Source organism: Peromyscus leucopus, chromosome 15 (genome assembly GCF_004664715.2).
Source record: "Peromyscus leucopus breed LL Stock chromosome 15, UCI_PerLeu_2.1, whole genome shotgun sequence".
Lineage (NCBI taxonomy): Eukaryota > Metazoa > Chordata > Mammalia > Rodentia > Cricetidae > Peromyscus > Peromyscus leucopus.
The window spans coordinates 56,099,778-56,117,143 of NC_051076.1; the positions used below are offsets into that span (position 1 = coordinate 56,099,778).

Genomic DNA, 17,366 nt, shown 5'->3' on the forward strand with positions numbered 1-17,366 from the left:
CCTGATCTGGTGCCCACCTGTGTGTACATTTTGCAGTCTCGGTGATGGTTTGGGATCTGTGTCCACCAAGTCTACCACACATATTCTGGAACAGGGTGACCCTTCAACTCCTGCGGGGATTTGACCAGTCTCAGGAAACTTAATCTGTTCACCAGGCCAGTTGCCCTGTGGTCTCTGGCGTCCCCCGTTGCTTGCCCATCCCACCCCTCCAGCCACCCTTTGTGCCCTTGTCTCTGTTGGTTTTCCCACAGCCGTTCTTCTTCACTCTCAGTCACCAGAAGTCTATCAGTTAAGAACAAGACAACCAGAGCAGGCTGGGCTCATTGTGGACCGGAGTGGAACGGGATGGGGAGAGAGAGAAACAGCAATTTCCTCCTCCACCACCTTCCTCCCTTCCTCAGACCTTCCATCGCCCATGCTCGCTCCCGCCTGTGAGCCGAAGTTCTTGCCGTCTTCGTGATTTGCGATTCCCGGCATGCTCCTGCCTCTTGGGTTTGTGTAATTAGAAACAGGCTGGGGATGTGCAGCCTATGCACTGGTGTGTTAACTGCTTATCGGAGGAGAGAGAGGGACCAGGTTCGGGGATGGAAATTTCCACTCTCTCCCCACGCCTCTGTTTGTCTCCATTTTTCTCTCCCACTCTGCCTCTCCTTGCCTGTGTCATGCTCTTTCTGGATGGCGGCTTCTCCTCAGTTCGATCCTCTTTCCCCGGAGCTTCTGCTCCCTGCTATGGGGACACCTTGTGTTTGGAGCAGACACAGAGGCCAGAATTCAAAAACCGTCTCCTCCAAGCTCTGATCACATCCCAGCCCCCACCGCTGTCTCTGAAGAGACCCAAGAGATTTCCTGATGCCCAGCATGCAAAGGACTAGTCCCCTCCCCGTTGCTGTTATTGTTTATTTTTATTTTTTACAAAACAGGAGAAAAGAGTGAATTGGGTTGGGGGCAGGTGACACATTTCTCCACAAAGGTACAAAACTGCCTTATAGAAAGTCAACTTTAGAGCCCAGGCTATGAGACGAGGCATCCCTGGATACCCCTCTCCCCAAATATCCTTCAGATCCAGCTGGGGGACACTCCCGCTTTGGGCCAGGCTCCCAAGACCGAAAGGAGAAGCCTCCTTCAGCTCTTGCCCAGGAGGGGGATGAGCAAGCAACTGATACTGTACAAAGAGAAGAGGGAAGGGGTACAGCCTGCGGGCCAGGGGCCTGGGGACACAGGCAGCGGCGCAGACAGCCAAGCCGAGGTCCAGGGGCCTCTGGGGAGGAAGGAGGCTCTAGGCAGAGTCCTGCCTGTTCCTCGGAGAGACTCCTCAGAACGGCAGCTGAAGACCCCCCGGAAGGCCACAGCAATCATGTCAGAAGCTGCAAGAGCACCCCCGGGAGCCACCGAGGCCCGCCATTCTTGGCCAAGCTGCCAGGCCTCAGGCACGTGGACCAACGCCACTTTCCTGGCAGGTACCTGGCCCAGATCGCTTCCCTTTTACTGTCCTAGTTACTTTCTCTACCGCTGAGACCTGGCGGCGCCTCAGGAATGTGGAGACACCGGTGGCGACGCTGTCTCCCCATTTGAGCATCTGGGCGGGTTCCTCCCCGGATTCCAGGGCAGGACAAGGGGTGCAGACATGACTCGGACAGAGGGGGTGCTCCAGCCCCAAAAAGCCCAGGCTGGAAAGAGAGGCTTCTCACCCACCCCCTGCTTGGGCTGCCGGCCTCTGCCAAGGTGGGCTGCAAGCCCAGCTGCTAGCAGGAGGACAGCAAGAGCCAGGATGGCTATGAGCCCAGGCTGGTCCCCCAGGGCTCTGTGGCAACGAGAGGCCTCTTTAGTCCTGGCCCAAACACAAGCCAACTGGGTGTGGGCATCAGCAAAGGCCACTTGCAGGCAGGCCCAGTACTCTGTGCCCGGAAGGAGGCGGGTCACGTTGTAGCGGTGGGTGCCCTGCGGCAGTCGAGCCGAGGCGGTGGCTTCACGGTCCCGGAGGGAGGAGGCGCTAGACCAGGTGAGGTTGGTGGAGACTATGTTGGGTGGGGGCACCCAAAACAGCAGGATGTGATATGGGTGTGTCTCCTGCACACGGAGCTCCAGGCCTGGTCCCTGGTCCCTGCCTGGCTGGAAGGGAGCGTGGCCAACCACAACACTGACTGTCTTAGTGTCGGCCCCGACCAGGTTCTGGGCCACACAGGTATATAACCCCGCCTCTGCTGCCGACACCCTCCGCAACTCCAGGGTCCCCTCAGGGAACACCCGGTACCTCCTGCCTGCGTGAGCAGGCGCCAGTCGGACTCCAGCGGGAGTGACCCAGTAGATTTCAGGCTCTGGTTCAGCCAGTGCCCGACAGTGAAGTACTACGCTCTCTCCGCTGGCCACCTGCAGGCTGGAGGGGAAGCTTCGGGGAGAGATGAGGGGCAGGCAGTGGTCTGTCATCTCCCGGAACGGCACCTCCCGGACCGGGCGGCGCTGGAGGTCTGGAGGCTCAGCACACAGGGTGGACTGTGGCTCGATGAAACGGACGCGGGTGCCCGTGGCGTTGGCCCAGCGGATGACGCAGTCGCAGCGGATGGGGTTGCCGTGGAGCCCCACCTCCTGCAGGTTGGGCAGAGACTCCACTGTCTGCTGGTGCAAGGCACTGAGAGCATTGTTGTTGAGCATGAGGGTCTCCATCTGGGGCAGGTGGTGGAAGGCGCGGGGGTGGATGAAAGAGAGCCGTGGGTTGTTGGTGATGTCCAGCTTGGTCAGCTCGGGGAGGTTGACCAGGGCGAACTTGTCAATGGAGACCAGCTCCTCCATGTTGTTCAGTCCTAGCTCCTTGAGGTGCAGCATATTAGCGAAGTCTCCCGGCCCTACCCGCTGCAGTGGGTTTTTGTTCAGGTCTAGGAACTTGAGCCCGGGCACCTGCTCCAATGCCCGCTTGGGCACCCGGGCCAGCTGATTGTCATAGAAAGAGAGACTCTCCAGGCTTTGCAGTCCTTCCAGAGCATAGTCGGAGATCTCCCGCAAGCTCATGCCAGCCAGCACCAGGCTGCGCAGGTTGGCCAGGGGCCGGAAGTTCATGTCCAAGATGGCATCCACCCTGTTACCACCGATCATGAGGATTTCCAAGTTGGGCAGCATCTCGAACCAGCGGCTGTCAATGGTCCTGAGCAGGTTAGAGTTGAGGTGCAGCCGGAGCAGGTTGCTGAGGCCTTCGAAGGCCCTGGGGGCAATACGACACAGCTGGTTATGGTTGAGATAGAGCTCCTGCAGGCTGGTCAGCCCGGCAAAGCTGTGATCCTCCAGCCGGCTTAGCTGGTTCTCTTCTAGGTGGAGGCTCAGCAGCTGAGGCAGGGCCTGAAAGTCACAGTCTCGGGCATCCGAGAAGCTGTTCTGGGATAGATCCAGCTCTGTGAGGTTGGCCAAGTAGGCAAGCTCAGTCTGGTCTATTCGGCTGATGCTGTTGCTCTGTAGCAGCAGGGTTTGTGTGCCCGCAGGGATCCCTGGGGGCACTGCCGTCAGGAAGAGGTCATTGCAGTCCACAGTGGTGGCCTCGCGGTAGGAGGATCGGGGCGTGTACCAGGGCCGGATCTGGCAGGCACACTGAGGAGGACAGGGCACACGCCAGGGTACCACAGGTACCGCGGCAGTGGTACCAGCCACCCAAGATAGCAAGAGGGCAGCCACAAGGAGCCTCATGGTGGAACTGGAAGGCAGGGGACCCTCCACAGGAAGAGTCCTGCTCTTCACGACTTGCAGACTGAGGGTCAGCAGCCCTGCCAAGGTCTGGGGAACCGCCCGCTCAGGGCCGTCATTCTACACAGGGTGGGTGGGCATCACTTCGTGCCCTCTCGGGTGTGGGTCCTCATCTTTGTGCGCTGGGCTGGGATTCACTCATGTCCTCGTCAGGCGGCCCTGGAAGAAGACAACAGAATTAGGGTTGAACAGAGTGAAGGAATGAAATCTGTTCCTCCAGCCTCCTCTGGTGGTCTCCAGAAACCTGAGGAGCAGCCCAGGAGCTGGTCCGGACGGAAACCAGGCATCCCGGGCCTGTTCTGCAGCCCCCAAGGTTTCCTACCACCTTCTCTAAGTCTTTGGATGACTCAGAGGTGTGTTTGTCTGTGGTATGATGTGGTGTGGTGTGGTGTGGTGTGGTGTGGTGGGTGATGGTGGGGAGTACAGGTTATGTGTGTGCGTTGGGAGGAAAGGAGAATGGATGGGCTGAAATTGTCATCATTGGAGCCCAGACAAATGGGGAATAGATTGTTTGACCTTTCTTGCTCTTCCTCCCTCCTTGGATCACTGGTTAAGTGAGATAAATGATAGTTTCTAGACGTTTCTCTGGGGATGCGGGAGGAAGGAGGTGGTGGAAACAAACCCAGCTGTAAAATATGGATGGGCTTCCCAGAACTCTGGAGTGGGGCAGCGGATCCTGACCCCGCATTCACATAGGCTGGGGTGCCGGGTCAGTCCAGTCCTTCCTGGGGTCTCCTGGGTGAGCTTTGGTTTTGGCCATTGTTAGTTATTCTGTGGCGCAATGTTATTCATTAGGCGGCGCTGTTTACCATTGGAGAAAAGCCATGATAAGTGTTTATTAGAGGAAAGAGAGCAGAAGGGATGTGCTTAGACCTATGGAAGATCACGCAGGGAGAGAGGATGGAGGGGTCTGTGACCTGCTTTTTATGGATTTCCCCTGCACATGTGCATATGGGCTTACATAGCTATGCCACGCATGCGCATAGGTGACGCAATCACGCTGCGCGCACCACTTTCCACCCTGGAGGCATGGGCCTTCCTTTCTCAAAAGCCTGTCGGAGCTGCCCGGCAGATGGAGTCTACCTGCCTCAGCCCTGCAGGGGTGGTCTTCTGCAATCTGGCCGGTTGTCCCTATCCCCTCCTACTCTCTGCACAAACCTTTTGGGGTGAACTGACACCCCACCCCTTTGTTTCATTTCTCTGAGACAACTTCTGCTTGTTCTTCAAGACTCAAGTCCAGTCACTTCCAGAGAGTGTCTGTTGGGCTACAGGGTTTCCTGGAGGCCGATGAGCTCTTCGACGTTGGGGCACGTGTCTCCACCGCTGGGGCGAAGGGGCTGGCACTGTGTGCCGCAGTGGTGGGCTTGCTGCTGTCCCAGCCCTGCCTGGGTCACTTGGAAAGCTTCCTCTGCCCTTTCTTCACCACACCTGTCACTCAGGGCACGGCTGGTGCTCACTACAGTCCCGTGTCCTCAGGGCCCCTCCCCCCTGGAGGTCTCCTCTACTTGGAACCCAAGACACTGATGTATCCTTCCTCCTGGATGTATAAAATCAACCTGGCTTCTCTCTTAGAGCCTAAGGTCAGGCTGTACTGCCCTGAAGGTACATCAAGCTTGGCTTAGAACAGAAGATGGACAGAAAACTGGGCTATGAAGCAGGGTGGTGGCGGTGATGGCGGCGGCGGCGGCGGCGGCGGCGGCGGCGGCGGCGGCGGCGCACACCTTTGATCCCAGCAGAGCCAGGCGGATCTCTGTGAGTTCAAGGCCAATCTGGTCTATAGAGGGAATTCCAAAACAGCCAAGGCTACACAGAGAAGCCCTGCCTCGAGAAACAAGCAAAACAAAACAAAAACTGGGCCAGATCCCGGTTCTCCTCTTTGGCCTGGTCTGACTCCCAGGTAGAGGTCCGATCCAGCAGCTCTTCAGTGGCAGGCGTGCAGATGTGTTCCTAAGACTCTCAGCAGCTTTTTTCCCGTGTAGCTGTCCTAAGAGGGCTGTGAGATGAACACTCACACCCCCAGTTTGTATAGGTCCAGGAGAATTCCAAGAATTCGGCTCCAGTCTCCATGCTGGGAAGGATCCATAGAGAGGAAATAAGCCCAAACTGGAGGCCATGCTGTTCATACACTGCCACTCTGCCTCAGGTCTGGCCCAGCTTGCTCTGGGCCCAAGGCTAGGGTGCACTGGCTGCCCTGAGGCAGGCTGGTGCCATTCCTGTCTTCCGGGCGAGGTCTCCCTTTCCAGGAAGCTGCAGGAAACTCAGGCTGGTGTTTACCAGCTCCCAGGCTGTGCCTCTGTCTGGCCACACAGGGCTCTTTGCCTCATCATCCTGCTTCCGGGATGCTAGGAGGGAGCAGTGGGTGCAGGGCACCCCTCCCTGAGCAGGAGAGCAGCAGCATGCCTGTGTACATCTGACTGCGTCCCACTTTTCATAGCAGCTATTTCTGAAGGTGGGAAAAACAACGGTGACTTGAAAGGCACAGAGGTTTGCGTAGGGGTGTGTGTGCGCTGTCACGTAGATCTTAGGGTAAACAAACACACGTGCACCAACATGCGTGCCTGCCTACATACATGTGCCATGGGAGCCCTGGGAAACCAGCTGCCTCAGCTAGAGACGGTGGCTCGGGGTGGGGGGCGCTTGTGGTGTACTCTGTGGGATGGGAAAGCTGTAGGAAACAAGTCGAGAAGCACCTGCCATGCAGATGTCTCCAAGTGCCACGGCTTCCACACCAGAGGCCGGGATACTAAGCGTGGCTCTACCTCTGCCCTAGGAAAAGCTCCTTGACCTCTCCAAGCATCTGCTGCTTTCTGTGTCCTTCATTTTCCTAAAGAAAGACTGTCACGAGACTGAAATGAGCATGCTGCTCATGGAGAGAGTTCTAGAAATGTCAGCTCCTTTTCCAAGGTTGGGAGGTGCTCTTGCCACGTAAGACCTCCCTTCTCTCTTCTCCCCTCCCTCCTCCCTCCATTCTCTCTTTCCTTCCTCTTGCTATGTAGCTGAGACTGTCCTTGAACTCAGGATCTCCTTCTTCCATCTCTCAAGTGCTCAGAGTGCAGGTGTGCAACACAGTGACCACAGGACTTCTTAAGGAACAATATTCTAGACAACAGACCATAGTGGGCAACAAGCTCCCCCTCTACTAAGCTTAGCCCCTGGGAGCCCAATCAATCTTGGCTCCCAAGGTGGGGCGGAGAGCTGTGAGCCGGCAACAGCCATCCAGCAAAGAGTGCCCATTGTTGGGGAATATTACCTTAAGGTATGTTACTTTTGTATGTTGCATTTGTTTAATTCTGTGAAGCTGTGTTACTGTGCCTGTCTAAGACACCTGATGGTCTAATAGAGAACTGAACATCCAATAGGGAGGCAGGAGAAAGGATAGGTGGGGCTGGCAGGCAGAGAGAATGTATAGAAGGAGAAATCTGGGAGGAGGAGAAGGAATGAGAGAGGAAGGAGGACTTCAGAGGCCAGCACCCAGCTACACAGCCAGACATGGAGTAAGAAGGAAAGAAAAGGTACACAGGAATAGAGAAAGATAAAAGCCCTGAGTCCAAAGATAAACAGGATAATTTAAGTAAAGCTGGGAAGAAACAAGCCAAGCTAAGGCCAAGCATTTATAATTAAGAAGAAGCCTCAGCGTGTGTTTATTTGGGAGCTGGGTGGCAGGCTCTCTAAAAGAGAAAACAAACAAACAAACAACAACAACCAGATGGAGAGGAAGGTGAGGCTGAGTAGGCAGTAAGGGTTCTTCAGAGGGGACTCAGTGTGTCACTTGTCCTTTAGATAAGACCTGAGCCCCTGCCTTTCCTCCAACATCCTTGTTCTGGGTGCCAAGCCAGCATTCAGCTGTGCTCAAGGCCTTAGAAGCCACCAAACCTACAAAGTTCCATGGCAGACAGCTCCTCTGCTGGCCCCATCTGTCTGCCTGGGCAGGAACAGCAGAATGTGCTATCCCTGGGCTAAGAACAGGGCCGGCTTTAAGAGGAAGAGAGAATCGGCTGAATCTGGAAGCCCAAAGTGTGGCAAATCCTTAGAGGAGTCCCTTCTCTTGAGGCTAGGCACATAGCCCCTCCTGATGGAGTCTGGAGCTGTCCACTCATTTGCCATCACCATTTAAGGCTGTCACGGACCTACTCATTCAAGCTGATCAGCGAGTCCTACAGGAGCCGCAGAGAAAGGGAATCGTCTTTTCTCTCTAATGTCCGGGTGACCAGGAGTTCATGAGCACATGCACATGCCTTCCAATTGGTCTGCAAGCTCCCTGTGTCCACAGAGAATGAAGTGAAGCAGAGTACTTGAGGGCGAATATGAATAATAAAACCCACAGAACATGGAACATTAAGTTTCATATCTCCACCAGCTCTGTGCGTGGGCAATGAAGGGATTCTTTACTTTCATTTTGTCAGGGAGACAACTAAGGTTCAGAAAGGTTATAGCAGAAGTTACGCAGCTTCTTTGTGGTGAGGGAAACAAGCCCAGTTTTTTTTTTTTTAAACTATAACCAGCCCCAGCAGCCCAGTCAACAAGGAATCAATGTTTGCTTGAAGGGAGCTGGGTGTTAGACTGGCTTCGAACACTTGCCTCGGTTGCAGGTTCTCTCAGAGATGGATTTGGGTTCTTAGCAAATATATCTTGTCCCCTGAGGGGCCCACCGGACCCCTTCCTTGGCTCCTGGCTAGACTGGCCCCCTTGAGGAACATGCAGGAAGAGCCCCGTTACTGTTTGAGCCTTGGTGGGCTGGGAACCACAGGGTCAAACAAAGCTCAGTGCTGCACTTAGACCTGACCCTGCCATCTGACTGTGCCGTGGGTAGGCCCCCGGGTTGCTGGCTCCCTCCAAAGGCACACCGTTAGCTTGGAAGGGCTTGCACTACAAATCCCAGTGGACCTATTTCTAGTTGGATTTGCTCTAGGAACCATCTTTGGACTTGGCAGAATGCATGGAGTCAATCCTCCAATCCCTCTGCTAAAAAGACCCTTGGCAAACCCCTAAAGGAGGAGTTTTGGGGGACACTGTCGTTCCAGCCTTCCTTCTCGGTCCCTATCCCTTGCAGCCCAGAGGTGGAGTCTGCTGGTGCATGTAGACTCCTGTCTTCCACCTTCCTCTCGCTCTCTGCTTCCATCCTTAGGCCCTGCCCAGCCTCTGAGAGCAGCCTTCCTCCAGCAGGAGGCAAAGCAAGCAGGCAGCTACCGATTGCCTGGCCTTGGCCGCTTCGGTACCAGGTCCTTCTGAGCTGTGGAGAACAGATGGGTGGCGTAATTGTGTGTAGCACTGATAAACTCCAGCCTCCTCAGCAGCAGGTGAGCACCGGGCAGGAGCTGCAGAGGGCGGAAGCCTGGCCTCCAGCTGTACACGGGTCTCCAGTTCCCCTGGGAGGTGACGAGGTCCCTCACTCCTACCGCTCACTTAATCACACACAACCAGAGCTTCTGCACGGGAGACCCCGTGTTTATCTAGTCTTCCAGAGCCTGAATTCCATTCACACCTTATGCAAAGGAGGGCTGGTGGTGCGGAAGGAGCTGGGCTTTACCACGGAGTTTGAGCCCGGCTCTTCCATGCTCCATGTGACCTTGGGCAAAGTACCCAGCTTCCTTAAATGTTGCCGCCGTGGAGCCCGGGATGGGATGACTCTGTTCCCTCCACTCCTTCCATTAGTGTGGCTTCTCAATCCGTCTTTGTTCCTCACCTTTTGTAGTCATCATCATCATCATCATCATCGTGTCGTCATCGTCATCGTCATGGAGGTCTAAGATACTACACAGGCCTGTATACACCAAAGACACAGAACCCCAGGGTCCCTGAACTTGGGCTAATCCCGGGTCAGCCCCACTCAGATCTAGATGTAACTCTCCCAGCATTTAGAAGGTCTCTTACATGCCCTGCAGGTCCATACGCAACCCTACCTGGTGACCACTGCCTGACTCTAGCCTCACCGGCCAGTTTCATCTGTAAGCTTCTCCCCTCGCCCCTTTCCGCCATAAGTTGAGAACAAGGTCATCGGAACTGGGTGATTATTCCTGGATCTCCTACTAATACTTCCAAGTGGTTCAGAGCCTCTCAGCATCCCTCTCAGCCAGCAAGGTGGGGCTCCTTTCTTGTTCTTACACCTAGAAATAAATCTATGCCTCGGGGTCCCAGCTCTGGCTACAATCCTCTTGGCCTGGGCCCTTGAGGCCCCTTGAGACAGGAAGACTGCTCGGTGGTCTCTGTTCCTCATGTTTCTAGATTTTTCTCATCCCAGAGTCCCGGGGCAGGAGACAAGAGGTAGGTGGGAGTTATCCTACACTCTTAGCTCCCTATTCCTCTCAGAGCCCCTCACATTCACCTCGTCCCAAAGCCAGCCTCTCCTCTCACCAACCTGCTCCTCAGGTCCCGTCTTGGTCAGTTCCTGCATTCCCCAGTGCTGAAGGCTGGAAATCACTATTTTGCATTGCACTTCTTCCCCTAGCAAATACACCTACTTATATCACCAGTCTTGACCCTTAGGGTGGCCTCTTTGGTGCTCTCCTCTTAACATCAGAGGGGCCCTCACATTCCCAGACCTGCTGCTCTGCCACACCCGACCTGCCGCTGTCCCCAACACTAAAGGTTCTCACCCTGACTAATGCTCTGTTCCTTTCAGCTCTCACTCTTCTTCAGGCGCCAAACCTACCCCAAACACCGCTTCAGCTGAAGGGAGGAGGCACATGGTAGCCCCGAGGGCTTCTGTGCTGGGTTTCCCGAATGCCACCTACTTTGCCAACAACCCTGTAAAGGAAGTGCCTCTTAGATGAGAAACTTAGCTCAGAGAAGTTAAGGGACAAGATTGAGGTCCCACAGCTGGTCCATGGAGGGCCAGGAGGGACCGGATAGATCTCATCCACAGCCCTGGCTATTTCTGGGACTCTGGCGCCAGAGCTCAGCTGGTCTGTCGGGCAGCAGAGTGGGGGTGGGGGGTGCGATTCCTTTGTCCCGGCCTTGCTCTCTCCATTCCTCTGGAATTTTAGAGGTCAAGGTTCTGATAAAACTCCATGGGTGGAGAGGGAAGGGTCTTGTTGTCAGGCAGGATCCTCTCTGGTGTCCTGGCAGAGGGTGTGGAGAGCTCCGAGCCTGGAAGGGAGCCGGCCTCATTATTTCTGAATTAGAATGGAGGGTTCCAGCAGGTAGCACACAGTCATTTCTGTCTGACTGTACTGCACCCAAACAGGCTGCAGGGGGGCAGGGCCAGCGAGCCCCAGCAGAGAGTGGCTCAGGCTGAGCCCACCTCTTCCTGCTGCCAGGGCTTCTGCAAACCCGCGGGGACCGCCTCTCTGACCAGAACCTCTCTCCTGAGCTCCTGGGCTGCCCTGGATCCCTCCATGAGAACCTGCCTGCTCTCCCTGCAGACTGAGAACTCTGCAGGGCCAGGAGCCTTGCTCAAGCTCACAGTAGGAACTCAGAACATTATCTGGACAAGGCCCAGGCCAGGCCAGGCAGGGATGTCGGTCTGTCTGTCTAAAAGATCAGAAGCCACAGGGACCAGGTGCCCAGAGAAGAGGCCTTTGTGTGGATTCTTCCTCCCGCCTCTCTTCCCCCTCAAAGGAGACCAGCATCCTTCTGGAGTCTGTTTTTCCTGGTTTAGACTTTTCTGTGGCCATTTTACCTTCCTGGTCACTGCTCCTGGGTGAAAGTCACTTTTTTTCCTCATTCAAGTTTCTGTCTGGTTTAACAGAATCTTACATTCACCTCCACTCTTCTGGAGCTTTCTCTGGATCCCTCTAGAAAATCCCACAGACTCCACTGGCCTCTGCTCTGAGGCCAGCGGTTGAAACACTGGATTTGGAGGGGACTCAGTAGTTGAAGCCTGTTGCCTGTTTTGGGAGGTGATGGAGAAGGGGATGGGAAGAATCTTTCCCATGCCCTTGCATAGTTAGGTCCTCAACCGGAAGTCCTGTCCTCCACTGTGCTTCTAGGAAGTTCCTTCCTGCCTAAAGCCTCCGTCATCCAGCACCACTGTGGAGTGCTGCTGGATGAGCACCCCTCCACTCTCTCTGAAGCCACAGCCTGCCATCCCGAGGGGTTCCGGTCTCCTCTCTGCGCACTGTTAGGCGGGGTAGAAGGCCCCGAGGCCCCAGCTGACAGGGAAGTGTGGAGAGGAAGGATTCTGCCCTGCCTGTGAGGCGCTTTGGGTCGCCCTGGCACCTGGTTGCAGTCAGAGGCAGGTGGGGTGGCCGAGGGAATGTGGAGCAGGCTAGTTAAACGCGGAGAGAGGCTAAACCCTTCCAACGGAAAAGGAAAATGAAATCAGAATGGAAATTGATGAGGCGGGGAGGAAGGGAGACTCGTTTCATCAGCAGGTTTACCAGATGAAGCCCGGAGATAAATCACACTGGCGAAGGAGGCCTGGGCTCCAGGGCGCAGGCCTTCCTCTCTGTCAGCTGTGGCAGGCAGGCTGGGAGATAAATGGCTGCCGCTGAGGCCCTTGGTGTGTGTTTTTCTTTCTCCCTTTCCCCTCACTGCAGTGAGATAGCCTGCCGGTCCTTGACACCCTTCCGTGTTTGCCAACACCTGGCTGTCCTCTCGCTCAGTCCCTCTTCTTCGGCTCTCCCTACCTCATTGGTCACCTAGCAGCTTAGATCTTTCTTGCTCCATAATCACCTGGACTGCCTACAGCCACAGGGAAGGCGGAGGGCAGGGCTTTGGAACTGGTGATAGGCAGTACAGCCCACGCCAGGGCTGGGAGCAGGCTTTGGATCATGGCCTCATCCCTCCTCGGGCCTAGGGGGCCCTGGGCCAGGACTATCAGCAGCTCCAAGAAAGTTCTCAGAAATGCAGATTCTTGGGCCCACTCAGTCCTCCAGGACCAGGGAATGAGGTGGAGCCTAGAAACCCAAGTTTGACCTGGATGACTTCGGAAGTCCAACTCTACAAACAAGGAATGATCCTTAGAAATCTCAAAGACATTTTTACTCGAAATGTGCTTCCTATTGCTCTCCTGACAGGTTAGGATGGAGTCTTCCAGAAGCCCATCATTTCCTTTGTCCCAGGCACTGAGAAACTTCCAAGGAGCATCAATAAAGGTCTGGTGGTATGTTGGGCATGGTACATTTGGTAATGGCGAGGGACACAATGTATAAGAAGGATAGGTGAGGTTTCACAGCTTGAGAACAAAACACAGAGAAACTCTCTGTGGGATAATAAGTTGTTACAGAAGAGCCCTGGGGCTCAACCATGGGAACAGCGCAGTCCCACCACACATAGGAAGTTAGACAAGTATTCATGGGAAATACGCTAAAAATGAGTGTGGGGGCTAGTTTTGTATCAACATGACACAAATTAGAGTCATTTAGGAAGAGGCAGTTACAGTTGAGAGAATGCCCCTACCAGACTGGCCGTCTTGATTGATGATGGATGTGAGTGGGCACTGAGGGCAGTTGCCACTCCTGGGCAGGTGGTCCTGGATGCTACAAGAAAGCAGGCCGAGCCATGAGCTGCAAGCCAGTAAGCGCCACTCCTCCATGGCCTCTGCATCAGTCCCTGCCTCCAGGTTCCTGCCTTGAGTTCCTGCCCTGATGTCCTCTGATGACAGACAGTGATTCGGAAGTGCAAGAGGCAATAAACCTTCCTGAACGGACACATGGTATTTGGAAAGTCGTGAGAAGAGGGAGTATGGTCTTTTTCTATCCGTCTGCTTTTTTCCATGTGGAGATACTGTATTCCTCAGAGAACCCAGAGTTCAAAAAACTATCTTGGAGGCAGACAGCAGGCCTCACTGGATGCTGATGCCTTGATCTCGGACTGCTTGGCTTCCAAAATTGTGAGAAACAAATTTCTAGTCTTTATAGATGCCCAGTCTTTGATGCTCTCTTGAAGCTGCCCAAGGAAGACCTGTTTGACAGTCACAGATGCCACTGCCCCTGTTTTTAATGGGAAGAGTATCAAGTGATGGGCTCAAGTTCACATAGCACAGTAACGGGCCAAAGCTAGAAGGCACAGTGTGCTTCCAGCCGGTTCCTGATTTTCCCTACGGGAGGGCAATACTAATGGTAGCCACTGAAACGGTCTGACGGTGAGCCAGGCCTTGGACTAGGCAGGAGTGGCTGCCTGTGTGCTCATAATGCCACTGGGATGAGGGCGTGACGAGCCCCACTGCAATGTGAGAGGGTAAGTGCCTGGCCTGAGAGTATTCAGTTGTAAAGCCAGGTCATTGCTGGCTGGTGCCAAAGCCGGTGCTCTGGGGTCTGATCCCTCATAACCCTCCAGCCCCACTGCCCAATTCTCCTCCATCCCAGAATGGAATGACTTCTTTTTGATCAGTCTCCTTTGGGTCTGGACCAACGCAAGAAAAAGAGGCTGGTCTCTGGCCCAAGTTTACAGGCCTTCCTCAAGGACGAGCCTTTCTCTACCTTGGCATAGCTTCTCCTCCATACCTGTGCAGCCTCAAAGTCCAGAGTGCCAGGCGGGCTGACGGTTCTCGAGCCCTGAGCCTGGTGGAAGGAAATGCTTCCGTCTGTGATCAATATCAGGCATAATTCAGTGACTGCAGCAAGCACAAAGGAGTGGAGGTTAAATCAATATTTAGAAGCTTCAAAATTAAACTAATTAAGAGCAAGCCTTAATGATTTTTTACTGTCTGGGAATAAAAAAGACAAAAAGCCTGCCTATATTTCATGATTCCACTTTAGTTGCTGGTAATAATTTGGACGAGCAGAAATGGACGGTGCTCTGGCAGCCCTGCGCTATGCTGCAGAAGAAGGGCACCTTGTCTGAGGAGACAGAAGATGGGAGAAGCCGGAGCAGCGAGGATGCAAGGGGAAGGCAGTGCAAGGCCATGAGCCTGATGTCAGGGGTACTATGCACAGCACAGTGTCCCCTCGAAAAGATATATTGAACTCCCACTCTGGATATTTGTGAATGTACCCTTCTTAGAAAGTAGGGTCTTCAGAGATGTAATGAAGCAAAGATGAGATCATCAGGAAGACCCTAATCCAATATGACTGATGTCCCCGTAAGAGGAGGAAAATGCCACATGAGGTACATCCTCAGGGAAAAGGGACAGAATGCAGCTCCAGGCAAAGGAATGTGCCCTGCCCCTCTGCCCCCCCCCCCCACTGATGGCTGTGAGTGGAAGCCAGCAGGGGCAAAGGTGGATTCCTCTGGTCTTCTTGAGGGAGGCTAGTTCTGCTAACGCCTTAAATGTGAACTTCTAGCCCACAGAACTTCGAGAAATGTGCTTATATTGTTTGAAGGGACGAGTTTATAGTGCTTTGTTATGGTAGTCTTAGGATGACAATCCAGGGATTCTGGGTTCTCATTCCAACTCTGCTACTTACTAACCATGCCAATTAGGGTGAGATGTTCACCCTCCATTACCTCCTCTGAAAAACGGGGATAAGACCTCCCTCTCTTTTAAAGATCTAAAACCTGAGGGTAAACTTTATGCACCATATCTGTAGTGCTGGCTCAGCACTGGGAGGGTAAGACCCAGCAGCCAGCCGTCAGATGAGCCTGGTCCTAGGCCCATTGTACGGATCCAATCAGACCACAAGGGAGTGTTCACTGTGTCACTAGAGATGCTGTGAACATAAAAGGTGTTTTTATCATCATTTTTAGTGGAAGGATTGGATGACATCATCTAAAAGATACTTTCATTATCATATATATATACATATACATATCTGTACATATGATGGTTCACACCTGTAATTTCAGCATCTTGGAGGCTGAGGTAGAAGAATTGCTGTGAGTTTGAGTTCAAGGTCAGCCTAGGCTACTTACTGAGACCCCTTCTTAACCCACCTGTGCACACCTGTAATCACAGCACTTGGGAAGTGGAGGCAAGGGAATCAGTTCAATGCCAGACACTACTACATAATGAATTGGAGGCTAGCCTGGGCTACATAAGACCCCATCGTAAACAAACCAACCAAAACCCAAACCCCAGCACGTCAGTGCAGTCCCATCTCATTCTCATTACATTTTCCCAGAAGTACGGTAAGATTGGTTCCGAGGGGTGCCGGTTTTGACTGACAAGATTTCTGGAGTGTTCTGAGGTGTTGCTGTCTCTGCCCCCATTGGCCAGGTTAAGGGAGGGGTCCCACAGCAATTTTCCTTTATCCTCCTTACAGCATATGGAGTATGAAGGGGGCCAGGGAAGCACATAAGCCGGAAATAAAATTCTATCGTCAAGAGTCACCCGAAGCCCTGTGCGCAGCTTAAGCAAATGTTCTTAAAGGTCCACTCCTCAGCCCTGGTGCTGCATCCCAAGTGCAAAGCAACAGGGCAGCTGGCTGCTCTGGGGGAGCCTCCTCTGGGGTCTGTGGGAGAGGGTCTTCAGGTGGTCTCCGGATTTCAGAGGAAGCTGCAGCTTGTAGCAGTGGGGGGTCTCAAATGGGGCCCCAGGGAAGCCGCCTTCCTCCCATGTGACAGTCACCATTCTTCTCATGAGCCTGTGTTGGCCCCTCACTCCCACAGGGATGGGTGACAATCGCCACCGCCATCTCATCACAATGCCACCATCTGAGATTTACTGCCATGCCCTCCCTGCGGGGTCAGCCCTCTTTCTTGCCCTGTTAATACCGCCAGTGCCATGCCTGCCGTGTGCATCGTTCCCGGCTCTGCTGGTCAGCGGCTCTGTCTGTCATCACCGTCTATTTGAGTGACCTCCCCTGGCATCCTCATCGTCATCTGCTGCCTCCATCCTGGGCTTCCCAAGACCCTGATCACCATAGGAACACAGGCATGTCTCACAGTTGTGGTGTGTACGAACCCCAGAACAGACCCAGATCTTGTCACTGGCAAAGACACACGAGACGGTGAAATTCCAATAGTAAGAACATGGGGCACAGAAGTACACACACAGAGACGTGTGCCCATGGGCATGTGGTGCTCACGTGCACAGAGCTAGAGGAACAGACATGGTATGGGAAAGGAGAGCAGGGGCAGGCCCAGATGCCGGGGAGCTCTGCTTTCCACATACTGGACAGGAAAAGGACCACCATTTACTCCCGTTACGTGTTTTCAGCTCTTGCCATATCAGAGAATTATGAAGGAATCTTAACATGGTGTGGTGATGGGTAGCCATAATCCTCACATTTGGGAGGCTGAGGCAGTGACAGGGATCTGTCTGTCTGTCTGTCTCTCTGAGAAAGCATCTCACTACATATCTCTGGCTGGCCTGAAACTCTGTATGTAGACCAAGCCGGCCTCAAACTCACAGAGATCCACCTGCCTCTGCCTCCATAGTACTGGAATTAAAGGCATACACCACCACACCCAGCTAGGATCTCTTAAATTACACTGATACCAAGGTCTGTCTACTCTAGCCCAGTTGTATCATCTCTGAGAGGAGGATTCAAGTATGGCATCCAAACAGAACTTTCTAGAATTTCTTTGTATGTAAATTTTGTAATAGTAAAACAAACAAAACCCCCACACCATTTAAACTCCAGCGTTGTTGATATTGAACTCTCCAGGAAGAAATGTACCAAGGTCTACATCTTAGTCTGAAATGTGCCAAAAAGAAGATGGACAATGGACTGAACTGGGAGTTAATGGTGAAACCAGGTGGTGCGTATGGGAGCATCACCGAGATTTCTCCAACCTTGCTGTCCGTGGGAAACTGTTCATAGTTTTCGTTTTGGTGTGGAGGTGTGAGGGATCCCTGATTACTTAACTGCAAAGCT

The 17,366-nt window shown here is 53.8% G+C and overlaps 1 protein-coding gene across 1 annotated transcript in view; it reads right to left on the minus strand.

Annotated features, from left to right (window-relative positions):
• Window positions 1–883: 883 nt before the first annotated feature.
• Window positions 884–17,366, minus strand: part of Lrrn2 (leucine rich repeat neuronal 2) — a 59,584-nt gene continuing 43,101 nt past the window's right edge. The window contains exon 2 of the mRNA XM_028876561.2: window positions 884–3,885. Coding sequence (XP_028732394.1) covers window positions 1,528–3,669 — 2,142 coding nt within the window. The 5' untranslated portion in view covers window positions 3,670–3,885 and the 3' untranslated portion in view covers window positions 884–1,527. The remainder of the gene's footprint in view (window positions 3,886–17,366) is intronic.